This window comes from Falco naumanni, chromosome 4, assembly GCF_017639655.2.
Source record: "Falco naumanni isolate bFalNau1 chromosome 4, bFalNau1.pat, whole genome shotgun sequence".
Taxonomy (NCBI): domain Eukaryota; kingdom Metazoa; phylum Chordata; class Aves; order Falconiformes; family Falconidae; genus Falco; species Falco naumanni.
Genome location: NC_054057.1, coordinates 77,831,497 through 77,858,543, shown reverse-complemented (window position 1 = coordinate 77,858,543; position 27,047 = coordinate 77,831,497). Strand labels below are relative to the sequence as shown.

Genomic DNA, 27,047 nt, shown 5'->3' with positions numbered 1-27,047 from the left:
CTCTGCAGGGCCTCTCGCAGCCCACCCCAGGCCGGCACCTACGGCTCTGCTGGGCCCTGCAGGCCCCGGCCCCGCTCAGGCGGCCGCACCGAGCCACCCCCCGCGCTGCAAGGCGGGGGTTCCCAGTGTGAAGGGGCACAGGGGCGCTCCTCAGCGCTCCCGCCGCCCAGGGCCCCGGGTGTCCCTGGCCGGGGCCTCCTTCATCTCCTGAGATGCCGCCCTCATCCCCTCAGGGCGGGCCCGAGCACCCTCCGACTGGGCGCGGGCACCTCCACAGATCCCCCACCCCAGGTCGGGGTGTCGCCTAGCCCCGCCCCGGCCCGCACGCCAACGGCCGTCGGGATCTCCGGGCCCCGGGCCGGTTTAAAAACCCCCGCGCCCGGCCCGGCCCTGCCCGCTGGGGAGGAGGAGGAGGGAGTGGAGCGGAACGTTACGACAGTCTCCTTTGCGGCAGCCGGCTGGTTTCCGGTGCTCGGCGTTGCTTGACGGCAGAAGGAGCAGAGAGGGAGGAGGGAGGACAACAAAGGGGTGTGAGGGGCCGTGGCGGCATGTGAGGGGTGGCGGCGTTGGCGGCGGCTCAGGTGAGGCGCGGCGGGCGCGGGTAGGGCAGAGCCGAGGCGGGCCCGCCGCCCGCCCCTCGCCTGGGGGTACCTCCGCCGCCCTGCGGCAGTTGGTGAGGCCCTGCGGCCGGGAGGGGCCGGGGCCAGGGCCCGCTCCCCTCGCGGGAGCAGCCCGTCCCCCGGGCGGAGCCGTACAGCGGCCTCGGCCCGGCGCCGCCCCGCGGGCGGGAGCGGCCGCTCGCCTGGCAGCGGCCTGGGGCACGCTGGGGCTGCCCGCCGGGGGTGGGGGCGGCTAGGGCCTCGACGGCTCCCTCCGGGCTGCGGGCCGGTCCTCGCCGGAGGCACCCGCGGAGCTGCGAGCCGCAGGGGGCAGAGCGCGGGCGTGTGCAGTTAATGTAACTTCTGGGTTTTTTCACTTGCCGTTCCAATTCCCAAACGAATTGGTGCTACCAGACGTTTTTCAAAGTAACGTACTCTGGAGTTGTGGAACTCGATTAATATGGTATACACCGTCGTTTTGGGGTACTTAGGGTTCATGTGGATAAACGTTTCTTCTTTAAAAGAAAATCGGGCTTTTGTGGTTAAAAACAATGCTGGGGCAAACGTAATGCTATGGAATGTATTCCACGGTTAATGTGTTTAAATGCAAAAAACCCCTGGGGGAGTGTAGTCTAATCCACGCAGTCGAAGCCTTCATTACTAGTTGTAGTTTTTCTGGTACAATGTGGCTGGCCCTGAAAGAAGTTGTTTTGCTTCTTTGTGGTTCTGTAAAGCTAAATTGATGTGGTGTGCTGTGGGGCTGCTTGAAAATTAGTAGAAGTATTTGTAGAAAATTTTAATAATTTAAAGCTTTGTTTAAGTATTAAGTGCTGTGTGCTTAATACAGGTGTATATGTAGTTTTGTTAGCCAATGGAAAAACAATGAATATGCAGTTTAATTCTTTCACCTGTGCTCAGTTGCACCTATTTTGTGTTTGCTGATGAGCTGTTCTTAAAAATGGGCCTCCTGGCTTCTCTTTCTAGGAGAATGCACTCTTAAGTTTCAGGGAATTATTTCATGTTAGTAGTGATGCGTTTCTGGAACTCTGTGGATGCCATGGGTTTTCCTCGGACTACTTAACCTGTGCTGCAGGTCACAAGGAACATTCCTGTACTAAGTAGGGATAGTCAAGGCCATGTCCCATATGCATAATTAAATTTAACATAAATAATGCAGGTTCAGTCATCTAGTAGTAGTGGAATTGATAAGACCACTGTGGTTTTTCTCTTGTCTCAAAAGTTATTTAAAACATGCTTCTTTTTTTTGTTGTTTTTGTTCTTTTTCTTTCTTTTCTCTTTAGCAGGTGGGAAGAATGAAAGGAAGGGGGGATGAAAGAATGTTGAACCTTTTTGTTTGGCTGTATGATGGATGGAAACAGGACGGAGAACCTCTGCAATAGATCACTTGGATGGCTTCAGCGACAAGAGAATGATGCTAAACCATGGCTCTGGAAACTTTCTAATTGCTTTTCTGCTGCTGAAAAATCTTTGCCTTGCAGTGCAAAAAGGGTAATTCATTGCTTTATTAAAAGCACGGTTGATACCCCGCTACAGAGCGCTAGAACTGACTGCGGCGTTATTGCTGTTGAAGGGGAGTGAGCGGGGAGGGGGGAAAGAGGAGACAGTAGGTACTTGGTAAGTCTACCTGGGAATTTAAGGTCTTTCATTGTGTTCACAGCTCTCTTGTCAGTGTTGGTGAAAGCAGGCAAGCTGCTTTGCTTGACAGGTTTTACTCTCTACATCTTTGTTTGGAATGATACAACTGGCCCCTTTAAAAAGGGTGTAAGGCAGCTTCTTGAAAGCTCTATGAAGTTGTGGATGAAGAGTAGAGTAGGGAAGTAGTTGTCATGCTTCCAGATTTTATCAGTTTAGTTTGGAAGCAAATTTAGAACTCCATGAGTTATTATATAGTAGTTGCAGCAATTATGGATACCATTCTTCGTGAATGTCTAATTTTTCCTGTTTTTCCTTTAAATGTTCCTGTTCTGTAACTGTATATGATTCTATATATTTAAAGTGCTAAGGAATAGAAGGAGTAGTACAACACAATGATTGACTTGAGCAAGTAAGCTCCAGCTGTGAATAACACTCATTCATGTGTGTTCAATCTGACTTTCAGTAAAAGACATGGGGGAAAACAGATAACAATGTATCCTGTTGTGTTGCTGTTCTCATGTGTGTGGGGTTAGGAAGGGAGCTGCCATAATTAACATAAACCATTTCCAGGCAGATTTTTGGCAGAGTGTATCTGCAGTTCATATGATGTGGCATTGGGTAGAGAGGAATGGTTTTGAACTTGGGTAATAGATTATTCATTACCATGTAGAAGGAAATCTATTAAATTCTATTTGAAAAGTAAAATTTGTTTGCTCCAGAGCTGTAGGCCAGTACTTTCAGTGAATTGTGTGAGGGTTAGGTCTACTGACCTTGACTGTTATGGTATTTCTTGTAGCCTTGCTTAGTTTTCAGTGCTGACATTTAAAAAAAACCCTGTATTTCTGTCTATGCCTGTATGTCTGTATGTGTCTGTCTTGAATTGGAGAATGAAAAGCACTTACACAGTGGTGCAAACTTGGACTTCTCTGTCCTCTGTTAGTCTACCTGCTTAATATAATTTCTAATTTTTTAGAATCTTAGTCTTTTAATGCTTACTTCTATAACTTTGAATAAACACTTTAGAATTATTATTATTATTAAACTTTAAGATGTTTACTTATGTACCTCCAAACTGTGGGGTTTTTTTACTTTCCATTGCATTCATTTATGTTTGCTACTTGGTTTATAGCTTTTTGGTTTTGTCCAATCCAAAATTGGATTTACAAAATCCAATGATGTCAATATATCTCAGGCTGGCATACAACTGGCATGTTTCTTTTAATATTTTATATGCTCAGACAGTGAGGTAACAGTAATCATAAAGATAAAGCTTTTCAAAATTTCTGTTCTTGTCAAAATTGTAACAGTCTAAAAATATGCTTGTTTATACTATTATATTGTTGGTGTATTTATGTATATGAATGTAACTGAGATTTCACTTTGCAGAAGGATTACATGGAGAACAAGAAAGCTGCTGTAGAATTGAAGGATGCTTCGTCTCCTTGTAATGCTGGCTCTAAACTGTTCCCGGCAGTACCGCTTCCTGATGTTCGTCCTCTTCAGCAACAGCAAATACAGCTTTCACCTGGCCCGAAAGTAAGCTGCTGTGCTCATGGCTCTGACTCTTCCTGTACTCCACAAATGCATTGTGGTGGTGGTGGTGGTAACTTGATTCACCCTGGCACAATATTAGACTCAAAAAGCACTGGGACAATTACTTGTCAAGTAGGGTCAGGATTTGCTTATCAGTCTGCATCTTCACTGAAGAACCCTCCAGCTAGAAGCAATTTGGCAGGCATTGCAAGTGAGTTCCCTGGCATGTGCGTAGAAAACAGTGTATCTTCCTGTCAACATCTGCCCTGTTGTGGAAAACTCCATTTCCAGTCCTGTCATGGTAACGTGCACAAACTACATCAGTTTCCAGCCCTTCAGAGCTGCACATCTTCTGGCTATTTCCCTTGTTCTGAATTCACGAGTGGGGCTACAGGCCACTTGGATGAGCATATTGCACAGTCGGAGCTAACATCACGTGTGTGCGCCAACCCTTTGCACCTAAACATGACACCTTCAGTCTGTTTAAAGGGCTCTCACTACTGCAATGACTGCTTGAGCAAGGTTTGTACACATCACATTTCTCTTTTTATTAGGTATGGTATATGGTTAATGTTGAAATAAAGCTACTAGAGCAAAACACCAGCTTCTGTGGGTTGCAGCTTGCATCTTCCTAGTCGCTGATGCGCAGTCCAAATTATATGCTTTTTGAAGATAATCTCTTTTCTGAGGTAACATTCAGTTCTATAGGAAAACAAAAGAGACTGTTGCAATGTTTGGCTTACAGGGGATCTGTAATGTACCTAAGCAGAATTCTGACTGCTTTTGAAAGACAGCTACCTTTTTTGACAGCTCCAATTAGTGTTCCATAGTGACTGTGAGGAGAGGCTAACAACAGTTAACATGTACCCTTGGGAAGCTGATCAATAAAGATCCGTTTGGAAGCCAGGTGAAATGTCTGATGCTATAAGGATATTCTAGTTTTGGTTTGATAGTCTTAGTTCAGTCTTCCCAAATTTGTAATTTATACCTCAATACTAATTTGGTACACTTCAGAACTGATAAAAACTGCTTGAGTTTTAACAGGAATTTCAAGTGAAATAACATACTCAGCTTTGCAAGATGTTGTTACTTAAACTTTAAAATCTGAGTTTCCAATAGAAAAGTGAAGTGTCTTAATTTCAATAAACGATGAATTCAGTATGTTTGGAATTATGACTACTATTTTTGCAGGGAGGGAGGCGATTCAACCTTGTACTCTTTAATGGTGCTGATTTCACATTACATGGTGGGGGTTTTGTGGTGGTTTGTTTTTTTTTTTTAGAATACATATTGTACTTCTAAAGATGGCACATCTTGATGTGCAGTTTAATAGAATCTTTCCTTGCATTTGGACATCTAGAGTTAAGTTTGCCAGGAAAGACTTTAGGATAGAAGCCTCCTTCATCCAGGGCTACTGTTAATCAACTTTGTAGAGTACATCTAACTTGCAATTTTGGCAGAAGACAAAATTTCTACCATGTAATAGTACGTGTTTAAATTGTATACTAAATGAATATGTATTTTGAAAAATTATCCCAACAGCCAACCAGAAACAGCCTAGTTGATGCTGCTAAAATCTGGCCGAATATTCCTCCTCCAAGTGCACAGACCACACCTGTTCCTATCCCAATATGTAATGGCTGTGGAACCAAAGGAACAGGAAATGAGAAGAGTTTGCTGCTGGCAAGCAGCCTTGGCAAATCACCGCAGAAATATGGTAAACACTTGTTTGAAACTTGCACTTAATGGATGTCCTGCTTAAATACTGTTGTACATCAAGAGTTTTTCTTAAATTGCACGGTTCTCTGGAAATGTCTGTACAGTCACAGAAGGCTAAACAGTAAAAAAGATAACTTGTTTCTGTTTTGCAGAGTCAAACTTATTCGTTTTGACTATCTAGTTTACTGTACTGTTTTCATAGAGTTTTGATTTTTTACTATTATGATTTTCAGCATTTTAAGAGCTAGGAAAAGAAACACTAAGGACTTGGAAGCTATTTTGTTCTGGTGCTGTATAAAGAAATTTTCTTCAGCCATACTTTGAAAACAATTTTCTTAGTCTGTAGTGTCTATTGTGACTTCATATGCATTAAAGGTATAACATAGTTACAATATAGCTTTTCCTCAGTGTTCTTGAGGAAAATATTGTGTGAAATAATTGGTCTTAGTGCAGCGTTAGTAGTGCTTCAGTTACAAAATCAGAGCTCATATGGAAGTTACAGACTTAAAATTGTGGAAGAATAAGAAACTGGATAGTTTTACTGTAGTTTTAAGACTGTGCCCGTGTTTACCTTTTTGAGGTGCAACACCTCAGTGAAGTGTCCTTAAAAAATCAATTCCAGTGAGTCTTGTAGAGGGAAAACTAGGCAGATGTGACATTTCTCTGCTGTACTTAATTTTATATTCTCAGTTAACATTAATTCTAAGCTAGTTTTTGACCTGTGAGGATTCTGTGTCATTCCTCACATTTCTATACCAGTTGTTTTGTGGGGATGGAATGGGCATATAATGTGAATTCAAAATTATATAGATACTCAGTGCTGAAGCACCAGAAACTTTATTTGCACTTCTTAGCCTGTAACAGCGAATACTCAGCCTCACTCTCCTAACTGTAGGATACTTCTGTTTGTTCCATACAGTGTTAATTTTCTATAATCCCTGACACTGTACTGATAATCTTATCCAATTTTGTTTAGATTCTTTATCTAACGCACACTAAATTTGAACAACTTTCATGTTTCACTTCCATTACTGATACAGCACCTACTAAGTTTAGTGTGACAAACTGCAGGCAATTTTCATGACACATGACACTTCAGCCTTTGGTAACATTTTAAATACATTACTGGGTTGTTTGAGAGTTTAAAAGTAAAGCTGAAGTTGTCTTGCATCTTTATCCTAACTTGACAGTGACTACATTTTTGTTTAAGGCTGATGTTTTTAGATGCAGTAAGAAAATAAAATTGAACTTGTGTTCCTGGGCATGCTGTTCTGTAAAACATAAAGCTTCCCATGTGCAAAGCTTATAGTATGCTAAGTTTTTAATATTTTTGGTATTTGGAGATTAAAATGAGCTGTGGTGTTAAACCTGTACAGGGTCTCCGGAAGTTGCAATAACGGGCCAAGTTCTGGAGAATTTGCCCCCCATTGGAGTCTTCTGGGATATTGAAAACTGTTCAGTTCCCACTGGCCGTTCAGCTATAGCAGTTGTACAGAGGATTCGTGAAAAGTTCTTTAAAGGTCACAGAGAGGCAGAATTCATCTGTGTGTGTGACATTAGCAAAGAAAATAAAGAAGTTATTCAGGAGCTAAACAACTGCCAGGTATCAAAACAGCATCTACTTGGTGTTCTTGCTTGAGAATTTGTGTACTGTGAGTGTGTAAATAGTGAGTCCTACTTACTAAAGCTTTGCTAGCTTCTGTGTGTTACAATACATGAGCTTGTAATTGGTTTATGGGTGGAGTCTTCAATGCTGAACTTTCCTGATGTGGTGTTTTTGAGACTACAGTCTGTAAATTACTCTTTTCAGTGTTCACAGAGGATTTTGATTTCATCCAGTAATAAGTGGTGGTGATGATGTTTCTAGTGTAACACTACAAATCTGACTAAATAATTAACCTAAAAGGACTGTGATCTGTGAACTTCACTAAAAAAAGTAATAGAAGTTAGACTTTGCTGATTGGTAAGGACAGTTGTAAGTTAGTGGTATTGATTGGGGCACTTTTGATGCTACCTATTTTCCTGTCAATACCTTCTGTTTCTTGGGTTTTTTTTAAACTTTTTGTGCAGGTTTCTATATCAGAAATTCCCTTCTTGCCCCCTAAATTGCAGATATGGTAGCAGGTTGACAGTTTATCTGCTTATATGAGGTAGAATGAATTGATAGTGAGTACTTGCTGTTTGTCACTCCTCTATTTCAAATGAGGGTTTATGGAATGTTTTTTAGGTATGTAAATTGTGATCAACACAAAATAGCAGCAGTCATCCCTAAGACGTTGCTGACCTACTAAGATTGAAGTTCATGGCTCATTAGAACAGTTTCAGATCCATGAATGTTGTATTTCATGCATGTGTGCATTAATTTATCTAAATAGAGTGCATGTGAAAGCTTGTATTGTGTTAATTAAAAAACACTTTAAGCAAGGATAGTTCACATTCAAGCTTTTCTGTAGAGTGTATCTATGTACTTCCACAGGTGACTGTTGCACACATCAATGCTACAGCAAAGAATGCTGCTGATGACAAACTCAGGCAAAGTCTTAGGAGATTTGCTGATACACACACTGCACCTGCCACTGTGGTTCTTGTGTCAAGTAAGTGTTTGTGGTACTCTTCTATAGCACAGAATTTGGTTCCTCTCTCCAATAGTACTTTTGCACATGATACTATTTTGCTTTCCACAAGTTGTGTTTAGAATTGGCTTTAACTGAATTGCTTGAGAATTCTTAATAATGTCGGTGGCAGCAAGGGAAAAGTAGGGACAGTAAGGTGAGAACCTGGCTTAGTTCAATCAGCATTGGAATCTGATGTCTTGTTGTTGACTGTCAGTAGGCGTGCATATAAAAGCTGTCTAAAGTTAGACAGCTTCAGCAGGAAGCTAATAAAGTAAAACTCATTTAGTCTTCCTTATGGTAATCTTTCAGAATGCTTTGAGCAATATGCATTTGTTATTTTATTCTTGTAGCAGCATACTGTACAGTTAAGTATTCAAGCCAGTCAACTATTTAATTGCTGTCTGTTGCCTTGGGTTTCTCCCTAAAGCTATAAACAAATGTTTGTTACAGGAGTATATGGTACTAGCTGAATGCCTTGTAAATGAATTGCTAGAAGTTCCTATTAAAAAGAAGCCCTTGTCCAAGACTGAATGCTAACTGCTGATTTAAATTATGTCTGTTGAGAAGTCTTGTAGCTGTTGGTGCTTTTTCATTGGAGATTTTCAATGATAAATAGAACTCTGAAGTGAGATATAGGATTTTGTTTGTTTATTCTGTCTTCTCCATGTTTTTTCTTGTTAATTCTATTTTTTTTTTCTTTCAGCGGATGTAAACTTTGCTTTGGAACTCAGTGACCTGAGACATCGACATGGTTTTCGAATCATTTTGGTGCATAAAACCCAAGCTTCTGAAGCACTCTTACATCATGCTCATGAGCTCATTTGTTTTGAAGAATTTATTTCAGACTTGCCACCAAGGTTACCACTAAAAATGCCGGTAAGATTTTTAATTCTTAATGCAACAGACATTGCCCCCCCTGCTCCCCATCAGCCAGTTTAGGGGGAGAGCATGCTAAATATTATCTGTGTGGTTTTTTTGTGCTGAGACATGTCTGCTGCATATTTGACAGTTTCGGTTACTGTCACGTGAAGGTATGCTTTCTGCTTTAAGACTGAGAGAATGAAATAGAAGCAATTAAAGTAGCAAGGTCGTGTTCTTATCACTAAATACTTTAGCAGATAATGTGATCTTATGTGTCTGTTTCACTGGCAGAAAGTTAGGGTAAGAAATTAGTTGAGTATTAAGACAGCTCTGTGATGCTTTCTTAAGAGTTTTGAGTCATGCTCTACTGTTTTTTGGGGGGTTTTTGTCTTCCTGGTGGTTCCCTCTGGATTTTCTGTGTTGTTGCACTGCACTCAAGGACTTTCCTTTCTTGGAAATAACTTCCTGAACTATGTGTTCATGTGCATGTGTGAATGTATAGGATTCTTGGGTTGCAAGATAAACATCTTGGTGATATTTATCTGGAGAAGGATCAGATATTGATCTATTACTCAAATTTCAAGCTCCAATATAAAGTTTGAAGAGACTAGAGACCCTGATCATCTACTTTGGCATGAGAGGTTTCCAAACAAATTGAATGCTGCAAAAACCCCCCCTTGGGAATGGTGAGGAGAGCATGTGTCACCAGAATCAATGTAAAAACACTGATTTTGAATGGGAAGCTATTCTGACATAGTCAAATTAAGATCTTGCTCCTTTTAAACAGGCATGCCATGCACTATTGTATGTTTATAATCTGCCAACAAACAGAGACAGCAAAAGCGTCAGTAATAGACTTAGGCGTTTGTCAGACAATTGTGGAGGGAAGGTGCTGAGCATTTCTGGAAGCAGTGCAATTCTCCGTTTCTTAAATCAAGAAAGTGCTGAACGGGCTCGGAAGAGAATGGAAAATGAAGATGTCTTTGGTAACAGGATTGTAGTGTCTTTTACTCCCAAAAACAAAGAACTTAATGAAACAAAAAGCTCCAGCTTTGTGGGAACTGAAAAGGTGAAGTCTCCCAAAAAAATTAACAAGAGCACAAAGCTGTGCCTCCTCAACAAAGACTCAAGCGATCAGTCTTCTGGTACCAAAGGCTCTGCTGGGAGAGGATTACAGATTCATGGATCTATCGTCAAACCCACAAATGTTAAAAGTTTACAGGTACTGTTGTTCTACCTAGTTTAGTATTCTTGCTTTTCCTCATGTTCTGATATTGCTTCTGTTACAGCTTTATCTTAAACTTGTCAGTCTTATTTAATGACTAACTATAACTTATAGTAACATTCCCAAATGAGAGTTATGTTCTGCTTGGAAAGCAGACAAGAAATTTGAGGGTTTTTTTCCCACTCCCTGACACCTTTTTCTCATCTGGAAATACTGCTGGTACTTAGTCTCAAATCCTAGGCCAGTTTTGACTTTTGTGTTGGTGTTGAGTATAACCTCTAGAGTGATCCACTTTGCCTAGTTATAAAGAAAACTAGGGTAGATATAGAGTATAGCAAAAGTATTTCAACTAGTTGACGTTCTACTATTTTCTGACACAAAATCAAATATTCCTGGTTTTGAAGTGCCAACGAAAATGTTATTAAAGAAAAAATTGTCGGTTATCTAAGTTTCTGACACAAGGAGAACCTCTGAAAAGGAATGTCTGGTGTTTTAATGATGACCTTTGGCCTGTTTAATATAGGAGCTGTGCCGCCTTGAATCGAAGACTGTGGGTAAAAATCTTGAAAACCAGCAGGAACACTTAAGAGAGCAAATTCCTTCTCCTCAGAGTAACTCTAATGCAGCAATTCCTGTGTCTCTGGCAACCAAAAAAATTGGAATGGGAGAATCATCCTGTAAAAGCGGTCAGAAGTATGTTTAAAAACAAACATTAATGTTAGCTACGTTTTTTTAATGTGAATTCTGCAACATAATGTGTTTTCTTTTTCTTACATATATTTGTAAATAGGAAAGACACCTCTGCTTCCAGGAGCATTACCAATTCCCCTGTAGATAAAAAAGACAAAGATGAAACTGTATTTCAGGTCAGCTATCCCTCTGCTTTCAGTAAGTTGACAGCCTCAAGACAACTCAGTCCTTTACTCATGTCTCAGAGTTGCTGGTCGTCTCGGTAAGTGTCTGTGTCTTACTTGGGAGGTGAAGTGAGATTTCACCAGTATATACATTGATTATTGACAGATGCATAGAGTTGTGCATGCTAAGCACTTTGATACGCTGATTTATGTGGGGGCAAAAGGAAACCATGATGGTGCTGTGTAACAGCTAACAGGGTGCATGTAAATAGAAGATAGCGAACTTGTTTTCAGAAACTTGTTGTGTGGCAGTTGTTCCCTGCCAACTTTGTCTTTAAAGCTTCTGAAAAATCTGCAGAAGTAGTATTGCAGACATCTTGCTTCTCTTCAGTGCCTTTGATATCCTCAGTAGAAATTCATCCAGGCCCAGTCAGTTCTTGTACATTTAAATATTTGGCTTTTGCCAATTATTGAAATCAGGTGAATGAGTTTGACTTGTTTAATGTGTTAGTAAGAGAGCAGGAAACTTGGTGCCAAATATATTATTAAATTGAGTTACTTTGAAACATTATATGAATGATTTCCTTTTTTTTTTTTTTGGAAATATTTGTCTCATTACAATGTTTTGCTTGTTGTGAAACTTGTTTTGCCTGCACACATACATATTAGGAAAATACTTTCAAAGTGCAGTGTTTGTGCACGTGACCTGTGTTTATTTTATGATTAATTTTGAGATGTCTATATATCAGAATTGTACAATCGCTACTTGAGCTCATACATTTTCTTGTTTTGCCCAGGAGTATGTCTCCAAACCTCTCAAACAGATCATCTCCACTCACGTTTAATGTAGTAAATCATACCAGTGGTATAGACTGCCCTGATCCTTTTGCAAATGGTGCAGACATTCATATCAGCAATATAGATTACAGATTGTCCAGAAAAGAGTTGCAGCAAAATTTACAAGAAGTTTTCTCAAGACATGGCAAGGTAAAGGCTAAAATACCTTTATTAGATCTGTTTTTTCAGAACTTCTGGTTTATTATTTATGGACACATATGTGGTCTAGCTTTGAGTGATTAGGAATGGAACGCTTATCCAAACATGACTTAAACTTTGTTAAAAGGAGGTGGTGTTTCCTTTAAAAAGGCCAGATCATTACTTGTAATAAGTTCATTTGTATGTGGTCTTCATAGATCGGGTATTCTGAAGTTCTGTATATAACATTCTTAGTAAGCGGCTCATTAGTCATGCAGAGAAGAGACTCAGGCTTTAGCTGCATAACCTTTTTAAGCTGTAAAGCTGAATTCTTAATGTCAGCTTAAAAATCACAGTGAAAACCGAGTTTCTGTTTTGAATCCTAAGTGATCAAAACCAGATACGGAGAGTGTGAATCGGTGAAAAGCAACTATGCAAGAAGTCACTTCTGCAGTGGCTCTGTTTGCCTGATGTGTAGATTACATTCTTCTGGCATAGTCTTCTACATGGGAAGATGATGATTCTTGTGTCAAATACCATGGTCTTGACTTGTCTACGGCTCATTGCACTTGGTTCTTGTTAGCACTGTCCTATTGGCTGTGGTCCATCTTACTTGGTTCCCTTTGGCGTTACGTTCAGCTCGTGGCCAAAGCAAGACTGTGCTGCTTTCGTGTTGGCTTGCCTTGGGTTAATGATTTGTGATAAATATGTAAGATCTGTTCTTCGTTTTAGGTAAAAAGTGTAGAGCTCAGTCCTCATACAGACTACCAGTTGAAGGCTACAGTTCAGATGGAAAATCTGCAAGAAGCTATCAGTGCTGTCAGCAGTCTTCACAGATACAAAATTGGCAGTAAAAGGATCCAGGTCTCATTAGCAACAGGAGCTGGTAGTAAATCACTCGCTCTACTCGGGTACGAAATGCTGTGTCTTCTTAATTGTTCTAGCATGTGTTTAGTAGCTGAGAGGTGATTTTAAAATACTAAGCAAAGGAGTGATAGGGAGGTAAAGTAAATGTGTGAAATAATACAGCTTAGCTAGCTTTCAGTTTAGCATTTTTACACTGCTTATATTTTAAGTTTCATCTGAGTACATCTGTTATATAGTTTCACCAGTACTCATTCATAATCCTGATATACTTGAATAACTTAGTTTGTGCAGCTGAGTTAAGATTATGCTTGGCATATTTCTTCTTTCTTCCAAGAAAGTGCATCTCTTTGAATATGGGATACACATTTTAAAGGCTGTTGTGGTTACTTTGGTCTACATCTTCTATATGGAAGATGATAGAACTACAGTGCTGATGCTAGGGAGAATACAAGGATTTTCTGTTTCAATCTTTTTCTTACTGAAAGAAAGCATTAGGAAGAAAGTTGTCTTCATTTATTTTTATTTTACAGAAAGCCCAAGCACTGCACAGCTATATAATGGCTCAAGCCATTGTATAAGTTACAACTTTATTACAATCTTGCATTTTAGGTTATGCCTGTTCAAAGTTCTTAATGTAATGACCGGGCTGGTAACTTCTAATGCTGCAGCTTTAATGCTGCATTTTATAGATACTTGAAATCTTACCACATACCAAAGATGTAACTCTTTCAGAGATGTTACCTGTTAAGTTAGCAGAAATGTTACTACTTGTACTGCCATGATCTGAAGCTTCAGCTTTTTGTAGTGCTAAGATGGAAGGGAATGCAATTTTTCCTGTGATATTTATAGTTCATAAACTGCATCTGTAAGTATCTCACCAGTCTGGCCTGGGGACTTAATACTAACAGATTAATTTTGTGCTAATGTTACAAAACTTCTTTTATAGCTCAGAAACTATGTCCATTCTGCAGGATGCACCTGCTTGTTGTCTGCCTATGTTCAAATTCACAGAAATCTATGAGAAAAAGTAAGTTCAGTTGTGATATTTTTTTTTTATTTCCAGTACTTCGGAAAAAGAATCTGCTCGTGTGATTGTTTACAGTGAATTATAGAGAGTAACAGAATGGAGTGTTACAGGTTTTTTGTTAGATGTTGCAGCATATTATCTGTCCAGAGGCAATGACTGGGATAGTGGCCTTTCTTAGAGGGTTATACTTTCAGTGTTTTACTTGATTTTTCTAAATGGGGATGAATAGTTTAGTTAACATTTTGCATAGAGTAATTTCTAGCATATTACTGCTTCGTAAATGAAAAAAACAGGTTATTGCATTCTCTGTGTTTGTAATGTGTATTTATTTTAATATTTTCCTTTTAGATTTGGGCGTAAGTTAGTTGTATCAGACTTATATAAACTAACAGATACTGTGGCAATCCGTGACCAAGGAAGTGGGCGGCTGGTGTGCCTCTTACCCAGCAGCCAAGCCCGGCAAAGTCCATTGGGATCTTCACAGTCACATGATGGTTCATCAGCAAACTGTAGTCCTATAATATTTGAAGAGCTGGAATATCACGAGCCTGTTTGTAAGCAGCATTGCCTGAATAAAGACTTTATGTAAGCTGTGTATAAAATACTATAAAATCTCACAAAAAATTTGAACAGCACTTAACGCTTACAGGTTTATTAAAGTTGAGTTAGACAGACATGTTCATACAGCATGCTCCCGTCACTGTTTATATGTTTACAAGAGTAATTCTGGCAGAAAATAGAGAGATGGCACAGTGAGTTTTCTAGGCAGTTCTCAGTCTGTTCAGGTAAGATCACTGTATTCTAGCACAGCCACCAAGATCAAATACCCCTTAACCAGAAACTGAAAGGTACACCGCCTTCCTCTGGTTATATAGGAAGGTTATACACACTAGAGATTTCTAATAGCCTGAATTTTATTATGTAATTATAGCTGGAACTGATCATTCTTCTTTGCCCTCCAGCTACGTTTACTAAGTGATTCATACTGGGTTGAAGATTTCCTGAAGCTATAGACAAAGTTTTTCGGTTTATTCAATAGCAACTAGGTTATGCTACTAGAGCAGTTATTAGATGATTGCTGTCATCTGTCTGGTATGTGCTGCTAAAACTTAACTTGAAAAATTTAATCTAATAAGGGTAAAAATCTGGCCTTACAAATGTTGCTTTTCTCTTCTGGAAATTTGCTGTAGCTGTATTAGTTTTTGTGAAGAAGAAAAGATGAAGTTGCTTGTGGCTGTATATAGTGGTATTGTCAGCTAGTAGCAGTATATTGTATGCATAATGCTTACTATGGATGTGTATGTGAGTAAAAGCATACTATGCTTAAGCTATGTGTAGGATGAGCATACGAACTTGAAACTCTTGTTTTTTACAGTGAGCATGAGTTTGATCCAGATTCTTATAGAATTCCTTTTGTGGTTTTGTCTCTGAAGACATTCGCTCCCCAAGTTCACAGTCTTCTACAGACACATGAGGGTACTGTGCCTTTACTAAGGTAAAGTATTTTAATTTAGGATTTTAGTGTATGGGATGATAGGTTAAAGATTTAAAACTTTATTGGCGGCTCTTGTAATGCTCTGAAACTACCTGTTGTATAAAACTGCCAGTTCTTAGGTAAGGTGGTATCTTTTATAGCAAATAAGTGCCTTATGAAATTATAACTCTTTGAATTCTTGTTAAGCAAAAAAATAACACATACTTATAGAAGTCTTCATTACACAGACATTTTAAATAATGTATTATAAGCTTGTTAAAGCCTTTTGCTCAGGAAATGTGTCAAAATAATGGTATTTTTAGGACAATTGTTATAGTGGTATTTTAGTGTATAATGGAAGCTTTTTTTCTTCCAAAGTTTTCCTGATTGTTATATGTCAGAGTTCAATGATCTTGAAATGGTGCCAGAAGGCCAGGGTGGTGTTCCTTTAGAACATCTAATTACCTGTGTTCCTGGAGTTAACATTGCCACTGCCCAAAATGGCATTAAAGTTATTAAATGGATACATAACAAACCACCGCCTCCTACTACAGGTAAATATTTCTATTTAAAAATTTCTTCTCTGAACTAGTCTTTCCACTAAAAAAATAAGAGTAGCATAAATAAATTTAATATAATTATTAAACTTTTTATAAAGAGAAACTTTTAGCTTGAATGTTCATTTGTTTGTTGTTTGGGTTTTTTTTTCTCCGGCGCTGTAGCCTGTGTCATAAATAAAGCGCAGTGCTTACTAGGAGAGTATTAGTGAAAGGTTCAGTAATATGATTATTTTTTTTCCCTTTTAGATCCTTGGCTTCTACGTTCTAAGAGCCCTGTAGGTAATCCACAACTTATTCAGTTCAGTAGAGAAGTGATAGATCTACTTAAAAGCCAACCGTCCTGCGTCATACCTGTCAGTAAATTCATCCCAACATACCATCATCACTTCGCAAAGCAATGCCGTGTGTCTGACTATGGGTATTCTAAATTAATGGAGCTGCTAGAAGCAGTGCCTCATGTACTGCAAGTGAGTTACATGGCACTGTTCCTTTTAACATGGGGAATTGTGTCTTCAACTATGTGAATTACTGGTTGGTATTGTGTAACAGATGCTATGCAATTACATAGTCCACCTTGAAAGAGATGGTTAACTGAATCTTGAAATGCAATTGTGGTCTTTTTTTTTTGACATGTTGTTTCTGGCTTATTTTTGTCCCCACCCTTCCAAAACAACTGGGGAAATGAACTCTTTGTTCCAGAGGCTTAGATTAAATAGTTTGAAGCTGCTTTTAGCCTGTAGCTACTGATTGGTTTTGATTGTGGTGTTTATCATAAGAGCACAGCAAATGCTGAGTGCTTTTAAGTTAGGCTGTAATGCATAGCCTGTGACTTGAAGGATTTCTGTGCAAAACAAATTGTGTGGCCTTATGTTACAAATAATTCCACTATGGTCACATACACCTTACTACTTTGAACACCAGTTGGTTGTAGAATTTTAAGATCACTAATACAAACGTGCAACAGTTTCAGTAGTACTCATGGAGGAAGCATTTCTTAATTTCTTCATGACATATGCCTTAGTACACAGTATATGACTTTATGAGGCTGCCTTTCCAAATGCTGTCTCTATTACTCTCTATTACATCCTTTATTTCTAGCCTGCCTGTAGTAGAACTGGCTCCTAAATATCTTGTAAAAATTTACTGAGAATGTGAATGATAAAATAAAATTTTTTTTCAGATTCTCGGTATGGGTTCCAAACGCTTGTTAACGCTAACACACAGAGCTCAAGTTAAGCGCTTCACTCAAGACTTACTGAAGCTTCTGAAATCCCAGGCCAGTAAACAGGTTATTGTGAGGGAATTCTTACAGGCTTATCACTGGTAAGTTAACTTTAATGATACAAGAATGACTGTGCAGGCCATGTATCAACAGTGGTTTTAAAACCTAGCGCAAGACAGTCAGCACTTTCAATCTTAATACAAAACTGTGGCAACTATATTGCCTATTTGTTGTGATGTGGAAGTTCAAACTTCTAATGAAAACAAAAATTAAAAGCTGTCTGGCAGACTTTACTGCTTCCTTTAGTACTAGGTCCATTTAACTTTATTGGAGTTTGGAATAGGTTATTGTATTTTATTGGTTCTTTTTGAAGCCATGACTGAAAGGTTGGATTTAAGCAAGCAGGTCATGGCACACTAACATGAACAATAAAGAGAAGATAGAGTGTTAGACTTTCTTCAGAGGGATATATAAAATTTGATGAAGTGAAAAAATGAATGATTCTTAATAGATACTCTTCTTTAACTGGATCTAGCAATCGGGCAAAAATAAGGAGTAATATCTGTCTTCATATTGCCAGGAAGAACATTCTATTCTAGCATGGTTAAAAAAAAAAGCTGTTCAGGTTCTTTTGAGAACAAAGAGTGATGTTTTCCTTAATACAAAGATAAAGTAGTACTTAATGTTCTTTGAGGAAATCATAGCATTTTTCATGCTACATGTGCTATTGTGTTGCATGTGCCAAGAGCTCCTTTTTCAGAATGCGTGCTTCTACTTACACTATTGGCAAAAACAGATTGGTTTTTTCCACATCTTCTAAATGTACATCTCCATTGTGGTCAGCTCTGGCCATTTGTTGAATAAGAATATATGTGAAGTGTTGTTGCTTTGAGAGGTTCCTGTCAGGGGGCAGGGATGGTGGTAAAATGCCTTTTAATATGTTACATGGTATTGTGAATCTTAATATGGTTTTCCAGGATATGGTCTCTACTTTCTCTTGAGACCTAGTCTTAAGAAGAATGTATGTCCATGACTATTAAGCAAATACAGACTGAAAGTGTAACTATATGGAGCTGTATAACAAGTGATCTAAGAAAATGTAATTTAAACCTGAACTTGAAAAATATTACTTTATATTGTCACTTGCCCCAATTAGTTTGAGGCACCTGCTAGTTGACATATCCATCTCTTTATTCCAGTGTTACGTGAACCATCAGTGTATCTTATTTTTCTGGTTAGAACAGGTAGATAACTTGAATTAGGAATATTTTCCCCTTTGTTTCACATAATCATTATTGCCTATATAAAATGATGTGGGTTTTTTTGTTAGGGCTTGATACTTGTTGTTTAAACTTACAAACTCTTTAAACTTATAAATTCTTTTGCATGCACAGCATGTATTAATACTTCTATCTTAAAATGTTCTATAACTTTCAGGTGTTTTTCAAAGGACTGGGATGTGACTGAGTATGGTGTGTGTGAACTCGCTGATATTATATCAGAAATTCCAGATACGACAATCTGTCTGTCCCAGCAAGACAATGAAATGGTAATTTGTATTCCCAAACGAGGTATGTCCATGTACATATTTTTACTGTTGCCAAAGAAATTGTTCTTTGACTATTTTAAAACTGTGCTAACTCATGTATATAAGGGTGACTTAGATTTTTCTGATAGTTGTGTTTCTATCTTCATAACTGTTATGAACTTCTAGCAAATAAAGAATGTGTCATTCTAGGAACATTTACAACGGAACAGACAGGAAAGCAGGTGGCAAAACCCATAAAAAAGTTAATACTTCTGCATGTAGTTAAACGTTCTGTGGAGTAATTAGTGGGTTGTTTCCACACAGCAAAAATACAGACATCTTTGTCCAGTTAGTAAAGGTCTTCAGTGGTAGAAATAGTGACTTCATGTGATAAGTGATAAAGCTGAAAATCAATCATTGTGTTTTCTTATGTTCTGTTGCATTTTATAAGTGTTGGTTACATAGCTCTTGCTTTATTCTTTAATTTTAGAACGTACACAAGAAGAAATTGAAAGAACCAAACAATTTTCTAAAGAGGTAGTAGACTTACTGCGCCATCAACCCCATTTTCGAATGCCATTCAATAAATTTATTCCTTCTTATCACCATCACTTTGGTCGTCAGTGCAAACTTGCGTACTATGGTTTTACAAAACTGCTTGAACTCTTTGAAGCCATACCAGATGTCTTACTTGTAAGTTCTAAAATCCTAAGTTATACTAAAACATTTCTCTGAGATCTGTACAACTGTTTCAGCCAGTGGTTATATTTCTCTAACTTCAGTGTGACTTATAAATGGCACACGGTGCTAGACAGCTATTTAAGAAAGTCTGATACACTATTTTGGTGAAAGGATCTTAAGATTTTTAGCACATTCAGGTTAAGTTTGATAACAAATTCAAGTTTTCTAAATTGTATTACACTTACAGAATTTAGTGCATCAAAATTGAGCTAAGTTTCATTAAAGTTGTGTTTAACTTGCTTTAAAAAAGGTTAATAACTAGTTGTCTACTGTATTTCAGAAATTGTGTACTTTTTCTTGCTGTATAGATACCTTGCTATGTAGCAAGGCTCAGCTATCTCAAATGACTGCCTGCAAGCACTGAGTTGTAGTACAGATAACAGTCCTTTTTTCATCCAGACTAGGTAAATCACTTTAACAAAGGATAACTTCTGTTTTGTAGGTGTTAGAATGTGGGGAGGAGAAAATTCTCACACTCACAGAGGTGGAACAAGTCAAAGCAGTCGCTGCCCAGTTTGTTAAGCTGCTGCGGTCTCAGAAAGACAACTGTCTAATGATGACTGATTTACTGACAGAGTACAGTAAAACGTTTGGATACACACTGCGTCTTCATGACTATGATGTTAGCTCAGTTACAGCTTTAATGCAAAAACTTTGCCATGTTGTAAAGGTAATCTTTTATCTTTGTAGTTTATCCTTCCAAGAGGTATGTAATGTGTTAAGGAATTTTGTGTCTCAAATTACAGGTCTCAGTGTTCTTAATACTGTACTCTAGAAACAGTATTTTGTTGTGGGGGCAATTCCAAAGGGATTTTAAATCTCAGCTCCTGTGTTCCTATGATATTCTCCTTGTTATTCCGTTCTGTTTCAACTTTCTTTGGGAAAACTCATGTTTGCTTAGTAAATAAGTAAAAAATGGTATTGTAGTACTTATATTAACAATACAGAATTTTTTCCTACCTGATTTTAACTGTGTAAAAGCAATAATTTTCTGGTAACTGTAGTTGTTATCAGTCTCCTAATGTCTTATATTCCTAACTTTTAATCTATAGTTTGAGGCTTTGACTGCCAATGTAACTATGTAGATGGTCTTATGGGCATACTTTCTTTTCCACTTACATGTACATGAACCTAGTTTAGTTGCTCTAAATCTGTTAATTTAGCAGCTGGTATTCAGGCTGGGCCTCAGTCAGGTCCAGCTGGCTTGGAACAAAGAGTAAAGTCATGTCTACTGTGTGGACAGAAACTGCTACACAGCTTTTGTGTGTTTAAGGTTAATGTTTCCATGCAATAAGCTGCTTTGTCCTGTGTGCTTTTGGCTAGGGGAGTATCAGATGCCAGTATATAATACCAGATACAGCTGTGCTCAAACCCCAGCTACAGAATTTATTTGTAAATATTCATCTCTTCGCTGTTCCTAACTTCATTTGCAATTCATTTTTCTAGGTGGTTGACACAGAGTCTGGCAAGCAAATTCAGCTGATAAATAGAAAATCTCTGCGGACTCTGACTGCCCAGTTGCTAGTCTTGTTGATGTCCTGGGATGGAACATCCTTTCTCTCTGTTGAACAGCTTAAACAACATTATGAATCAATCCATAGTACTTCACTTAATCCATGTGAATATGGATTTATGACCTTAACTGAACTCCTCAAGAGTCTCCCTTACTTGGTTGAGGTATGTAAGCTTTATCCTTTCTGGTATGTTTAATACTTTGAAAAGACATTGTGAGTAGAGGATATGGAAGTATGCACCCTATTATTTTCCTTTCTTTTTTTCCAATAGGTTTTTACCAATGGTACAACAGAAGAGTATGTGAAGCTTACAAATCTGTATATGTTTGCGAAGAATGTAAGGTCCTTGCTTCACACTTACCATTATCAGCAGATCTTTCTTTATGAATTCCCAGTAGCATATAGCAAATACACAGGAGAAGTGCTGCAACCTAAAGCATATGGATGCAATAATTTAGAAGAGCTCTTGGGAGCAATTCCACAGGTGTGAAGAATTCTGTTTTGCACAATTAAACTGAGACTTCTGCATGGATTAAAAATAGCTACACAACTGCAGCTTCTGTTAGTTGGTGTGAATTACTAGAATAATTACCTTCTCAAAGAAGGCTTAGGCCAGTAGTGTTTTTTAATAGCTTCTGAGAAATCTGGATGGTGTTAAAAGATTTAAAGAAATGTATTTTTTTACATGTTCTGTTCAAACTTTGCTGAAGAACTTCCTGTTGAGGCCACAAACATCCTTGGCATCTTTATCAAGTGCAATAACTGATTTCTGTCATGACTGAATGAAAGACTGTACAGCACTGAAGCTTCATTTTGATCAGGATAGACTGTTGGTTTTAGGAGTGAAGAGTTGTGGGACCTTGTGAGAATTGCCACATAACTGAATCTTCCTGTGGCATCTTGTCATCTGTATGTCTTTAAGTGCTCTAGGATAACTTTGTGACCTAGTTTGTGGCTATAAGCTTTCCTTTAAATTGTTCTAGAGTGTGACAAAATGGAATTTTACAACTCGTGTTTAAACACATAGGTTTGTTAATATATAGTTAGTATACTTTCTAGCCCTGTGATTTGACTTTGGCATCAATTATTTTGAGACAAAGCTTTTACATGGGTAGTGTAGTACAAATTAGCAACATTTTTTAGTTTACTTTTAGAAATAACATCAGTGCAAGGCTAGATGAAAGGCAGTGAGCCTGGTTTTGAGCTTAGTATATGCCGATGTTTAATTTTGCTTTTTTTGCTCTTTAGGTGGTCTGGATTAAAGGACATGGCCATAAGAGAATTGTGGTACTAAAGAATGATATGAAAAGTAAGCCATTTCAATTTTGAGCTGTATCTTAGTTTGTGGGTTTTTTTCTCCAAGAAGTGACTTGAGTAAACCAATCAAACAAACTTGCTTTTTTGTAGCTCGTTTTAGTTCACCTAGTTTTCCCCCTGCTGATCATGTGGATGATCATGGAAATCAACTTGCTGACAATAACGGACATATTATGGAGACCCCAGGATCCACTTCATCAATGGAACTAAGTCTAGGAACACCTAGCAATGGTAATGCAAAAGCAATTTATGTAAGAAGTTTATCTTGGGAAATAAGCAGAGTAATCAGAGCAGCATGGGGGAAAGCTGTGTGAGTTACTCAATCGAAACCTCTGTAGAAATGCTTTATAGCTTGAAAGCTGTTGAACCTCTCCCAAAGTATATAGTTAGATACATGTCCTCTTCACAAGGGCATCTGTTCTCAGCTGTCAGCGTACATATATAGCTGTTAAAAGTACTGTACTCTTTCCCATGGATTTATGTGGAGATTGAAGTCTACAAGCATAAAGCTAATGAGAAAAGACGGTCAGCAGCAGCTTCTGCTAGGAATGTCTTCTGTATTTTGATAGGAATGTAGTGCTCCTTTGTAGCATTATGTTGGTTGTGTTGTTACTTATGTAACTTATTTACAAATAATAATGGCAGTCTTGTTAGTATAAATCTCCAAATCAAAGTAACTGGGGAAATGGTGACCTCATAGTTTGTGTCTTGCTGTGCTCTCCAATTTCATTTACTACCTGCAGGTTGGAGAACATGTGAAATAATTCTTGAGTTACTATTTCAGAAGTCTAGGCTTGTCACCTCATTTTGAAACTTTCAGCTTAATTTTCACCTGTAAATGTGTTAGATGGTATATAAATAGTTGATAGGATATTGGTATGTCTGTGGGGGAGTTGTCTGGTAACAGGCCCTTCTGTTAAAGACTGTTCCTGTGGGATTTGCCTTCCTCAGCTGCTCTATTACTCAAGTTTGGCAAATGCTGGATTTTAGTATAGGGATATATTTCCTCAGGCAAGGGGTAGGTTTAATACACTGTTGCCTTGTCTGTTGTATTGTAATTGGTTAGATGTTCTTGATCCAGCAAAGTAACTTTTGAGTGAATCTGAGGTTAGTTTAGTATTAAATTAGTTTGATATTAGTATTTCAAATACAGCATAGCTTTCAAATCTTCAGAATCACACCTGAAGAGTTTACATTTACCAGTTCTGAAATATTGACACCTGCACAGCTTACAGGTACTTTGAAAGATGTTCCCTTATTTTTGTAGTTTCTAATCAAACTGAGCAAGAACTTCTTTGCCTCACAAACACATCTCCTGTTGACCTCCTTTGTGAGCCAGTTCCTTCCTGCCTGCCATCCCCACAACTGAGACCTGATCCAGTGGTTCTTGAGTCTGCAGACCTCATTCAGTTTGAAGAACGCCCTGCACCTCTCTCTGGTAAGAGTTTGCTTGCTTGTGTTCTACTACTTACAGATAATAATTCATACAATTTGGAAAAGAAAGCATCAAACAAATGGTTGATAGTATAAAGTTCCATTTAAAGACATACGATTGTATTTAAATTGCACAATGGGATGTGTGGGAAATGTAGGTGGCATCCATCAGAAGCTCTTGAGTACTGATTGCAAGTACCCTACTGTCATTCTTTGGGGTGAATTTTATAGGGACCTTTATCCACCAATAAAGCTGTTTTGCCAGCCTGTGGCACCTTTTCACAACAGAAGTTTCGCAGTGCTTTTCTGAGCACTGAGAGATTTAACATGTGGGAACTAAGTTAAACCTTCAAAATAGTACATGATGCGGACAGAGCCAGAAGCAAGCATCACATCAGCTGCAGAGGTGAACATGCTTCTAGCTTCAAAGAAGGCTAACAAGTTCTTTTTAAATATTTTATTGCCTATTACCAGAGAAATAGTATTTACTTTTCACAAATAGAGCATCAATAAATTGGAGTTGTCTTATTTATTTTAGAGATAATGATTTTAACAGAAGAAGAAAAACAAAGAATTGTTACTACAGCTCAAGAAAAATTGATCTCTGGTTCTGTGGTGCCCAACACCACAGAGAATGCTTCAGTGCCTCCCTGTCAGTCCTCTGAAACCCAACTAAACAAGGAAGCAATGGACAGCCCAGCCAAAAAGCAACACAAAAACAAGGTGAAATTGGCAGCAAACTTCTCACTTGCACCTGTAACCAAGCTTTAACTCTTTCTTTATAGTGTGAAAGGCAAACACGTATGGACTCTGCACAAAGTAAAGCTATTTGCTAGCCCTTATGTATTTTAATGAAAGGCCTACAGGAGTTAATTTGTATTTAATGTGTTCTGTGAAGATTTTGTTCCTTTTACACTGAACACAGCTGTTAGCAGAGCAGATTTTTTTCTATTATTTTGAAAAAAATTCTGGCATTCGTTAAATTATTCTTAAATTTTACAGTTTTTCATAAATGTGTTCAGTAAAAGCAAAATATCAATTCAACTAAAATGGAACAGATTTTATTTTCTTTAAGCCTCGGTGGTGTAATCATACATGTAGCATATTGTATTCTATAGGCTGTTGCTTACTGGTATTGTTTCGGACAGTATTAATAAAATGCATGATCTGTCTTTCAAAAGCCTGTTGAGAAACTTTAACTTGCTGACCTGAAATGACAACAGTGAGGAAGTTGATTGTCCTCCAGAGGAGCAATTTGTTCTCTGACCTTTCAGATGACTTGTAATTGCATTGGAAATTCTTTTGTCTAAAGATGTTTGTGGAAGATTATGTGGATTTTTTGTAAAACTTGTTTTAAATGTTTTCTGTAGCTTTCCGTTCCATTTAGGAGCTTTCTAGGACATTGATGCTTTAAGCTTCCCTTTTATATTTAGTTGCAGTCTGGCATGGCTTTGGTTAAGGAAAAGACGGTCTTGGTGTCATGAGTTCAAGATACAGACACACAGATTTTTATTGTGTCTAGAAATTAAGTTAGGAAGATTCTGATATTTCTGAAATATGCATTTAATGCATAAATTACAGATAATGGAGCAGGTCTTATGGAAATGGTTTGGCTGGAAAGTATTGATGCTATTTCCACCTGTAAGTAAAGGTCAAACTACACGTGGAAATGCCAAGGTTCTTCTGCTTAACCTTGTTTGCTATTTTTAAGCATGTTCAGTAAATGGGAAGCTTATGGTTTGATGTGCTGTCTTTTAGCTGTGTCTTGTTTTTATTCTGAAACTTACTCCTAGTGTTGGAAGCTTTTTTTCAATTTGTGGCATCCTGTGTTGGCTTTCAAAAGGGCTGGCTTTGGAGGAGAGGTTAAGTCAGTGGGTGACCTTAACTCTAGTTAGCAGAAATGTATGTCCAGTGTATGAAACTTTATACCCATCCTGGGTAACCATGGCATTTACAATGGGTTGTATTTGCCAGGCAGCAAACAAATTGCTTGTAGTATTGAAAGAACCTATACTAGAGGTTTTCCACTGGCCAACTGAGTATTTTTTTTTAGGTGGATTCTATTGTAATGTACAAGAGATGAAATGCAGGCTCTAATTTCTCAGCCAGTAACAGGAAATGCCACTGAACAATGGCTATAGACAGAATTTTACTAGTCAGATTTTGTTATAAAATCTTTTAAACTTAAGCAAGTATTATCAGTAGCGAATTTATAGCCATTTTGAATACAGAGAAACACTTGGAAGTTTTTCTGAGCATTATGGCACAGTATTTTGCGTCCTTAGTAAACCTTTACAGACATACTGCTATAGAAAGAAATTTAGAGTAAGCTTTCTTGGAATGCTTTTAATGAGTTAAATGCAAGAACATCTGCTTTCACCTTCAGTTTAAGGTTAACACTGATCAGTCTAGATCTTTGTTTCAGAAGAGCATGCAATGGAGAAGACCAACCTGAAATTATGTTTTCATGAAATGCAGCTACAAGTCATCTGGAGCACTAAAGACAACCAGATTTTTTTTGCTTCAGGGGGAGATATGGTATTTGTCAAAGTGAGTGTGGTGGTTATACCATTTATGGAGGTCAGCATACTTTTTCTGGATTCATGTGTGATTCTGATTAAATTGCTGTTTGAAAGTAATAGAATAATACTTTTGAGAAGTTGTGTTCATAGTGTAACAAAATACCTAATTGAATTGCAATATATTTTTTTATCCAAAGGGTTAAATGAATGATGTGACTTACAGATTTAAGAGCATTACAACCATGAAATTCTTTAATTTAACAATTAAATGTACTACTTCAGGTTCATGTCTGTTTAAAAAAAAAAAAATGTCACTGAAGCCCTGAATTTATGCACTGTCTTTTTCTTGGAATGGGATGGAGAAGAGAAAATTCTTTTCTTAGCTGTCTACTTTGTTTGGACACTTTCTTTTGTGGCTCAAGCGCTGTTTCGTGTGTTGGGACCAAACAGTTGTGTCAATAAAATTTTCAAGCAAGCATAACTCTTGTCCTTGTCTGAAGACCTGAAAAAAAACCCAACCCAAACTGTCCCAGAATCCTTAACTTCCTGTGCCACATTAAGTTTAATTATTCAGGTGGAGCAGAGAGCTAAAATTCAGGATTTAGTGAAGACAAAACAAATGCTATAAATCCACAAACTGCTCTTCTGGAGAATGAGGGTTTTTCAAATATTTGCAATTCAGCTGCTCTTCATACAACATAAAGTTTAGGGTTTATTTTAGAAGGAAACGGCTGTTTATCAGCCTAAAGAGAAAAACAGAGAAAGGAGTGTAAATGCAGCAGGTGAAAGAAAGGTGTTTCTCTT

At 38.1% G+C, this 27,047-nt stretch overlaps 1 protein-coding gene across 4 annotated transcripts; it reads left to right on the top strand.

Moving 5' to 3' along the window:
* The first annotated feature begins 454 nt into the window (after window positions 1-454).
* On the top strand, window positions 455-26,724 carry MARF1 (meiosis regulator and mRNA stability factor 1). 4 transcript variants are annotated; one of them, XM_040592086.1, is made up of 27 exons: window positions 455-581; window positions 1,901-2,108; window positions 3,645-4,310; window positions 5,331-5,505; window positions 6,884-7,110; window positions 7,984-8,101; window positions 8,826-8,998; window positions 9,771-10,205; window positions 10,732-10,901; window positions 10,999-11,160; window positions 11,860-12,049; window positions 12,770-12,948; window positions 13,851-13,931; window positions 14,280-14,516; window positions 15,307-15,426; window positions 15,784-15,959; window positions 16,212-16,432; window positions 17,146-17,288; window positions 18,625-18,758; window positions 19,206-19,408; window positions 19,899-20,126; window positions 20,903-21,133; window positions 21,242-21,454; window positions 22,219-22,279; window positions 22,378-22,518; window positions 23,555-23,725; window positions 24,260-26,724. In XM_040592086.1, the coding sequence occupies exons 2-27, from the start codon at window positions 1,962-1,964 to the stop codon at window positions 24,490-24,492; spliced, it is 5,235 nt and encodes a 1,744-aa protein (XP_040448020.1). In that variant the 5' UTR covers window positions 455-581; window positions 1,901-1,961; the 3' UTR covers window positions 24,493-26,724. The 4 variants fall into 4 exon arrangements, with proteins under 4 accessions (XP_040448020.1, XP_040448021.1, XP_040448016.1 ...); XM_040592087.1 differs by having other exon boundaries at window positions 3,642-3,791; XM_040592082.1 differs by having other exon boundaries at window positions 3,642-4,310.
* Window positions 26,725-27,047: the final 323 nt, after the last annotated feature.

Coding starts and splice junctions, on each gene's coding strand:
- MARF1 (XM_040592082.1), top strand. CDS start 1,962: ATGATGGATGGAAACAGGACGGAGAACCTCTGCAATAGATCACTTGGA. Junction 4,311..5,330: donor GCAATGACTGCTTGAGCAAG/GTTTGTACACAT, acceptor TTATCCCAACAG/CCAACCAGAAACAGCCTAGT. Junction 22,519..23,554: donor TCTAGGAACACCTAGCAATG/GTAATGCAAAAG, acceptor TTATTTTTGTAG/TTTCTAATCAAACTGAGCAA.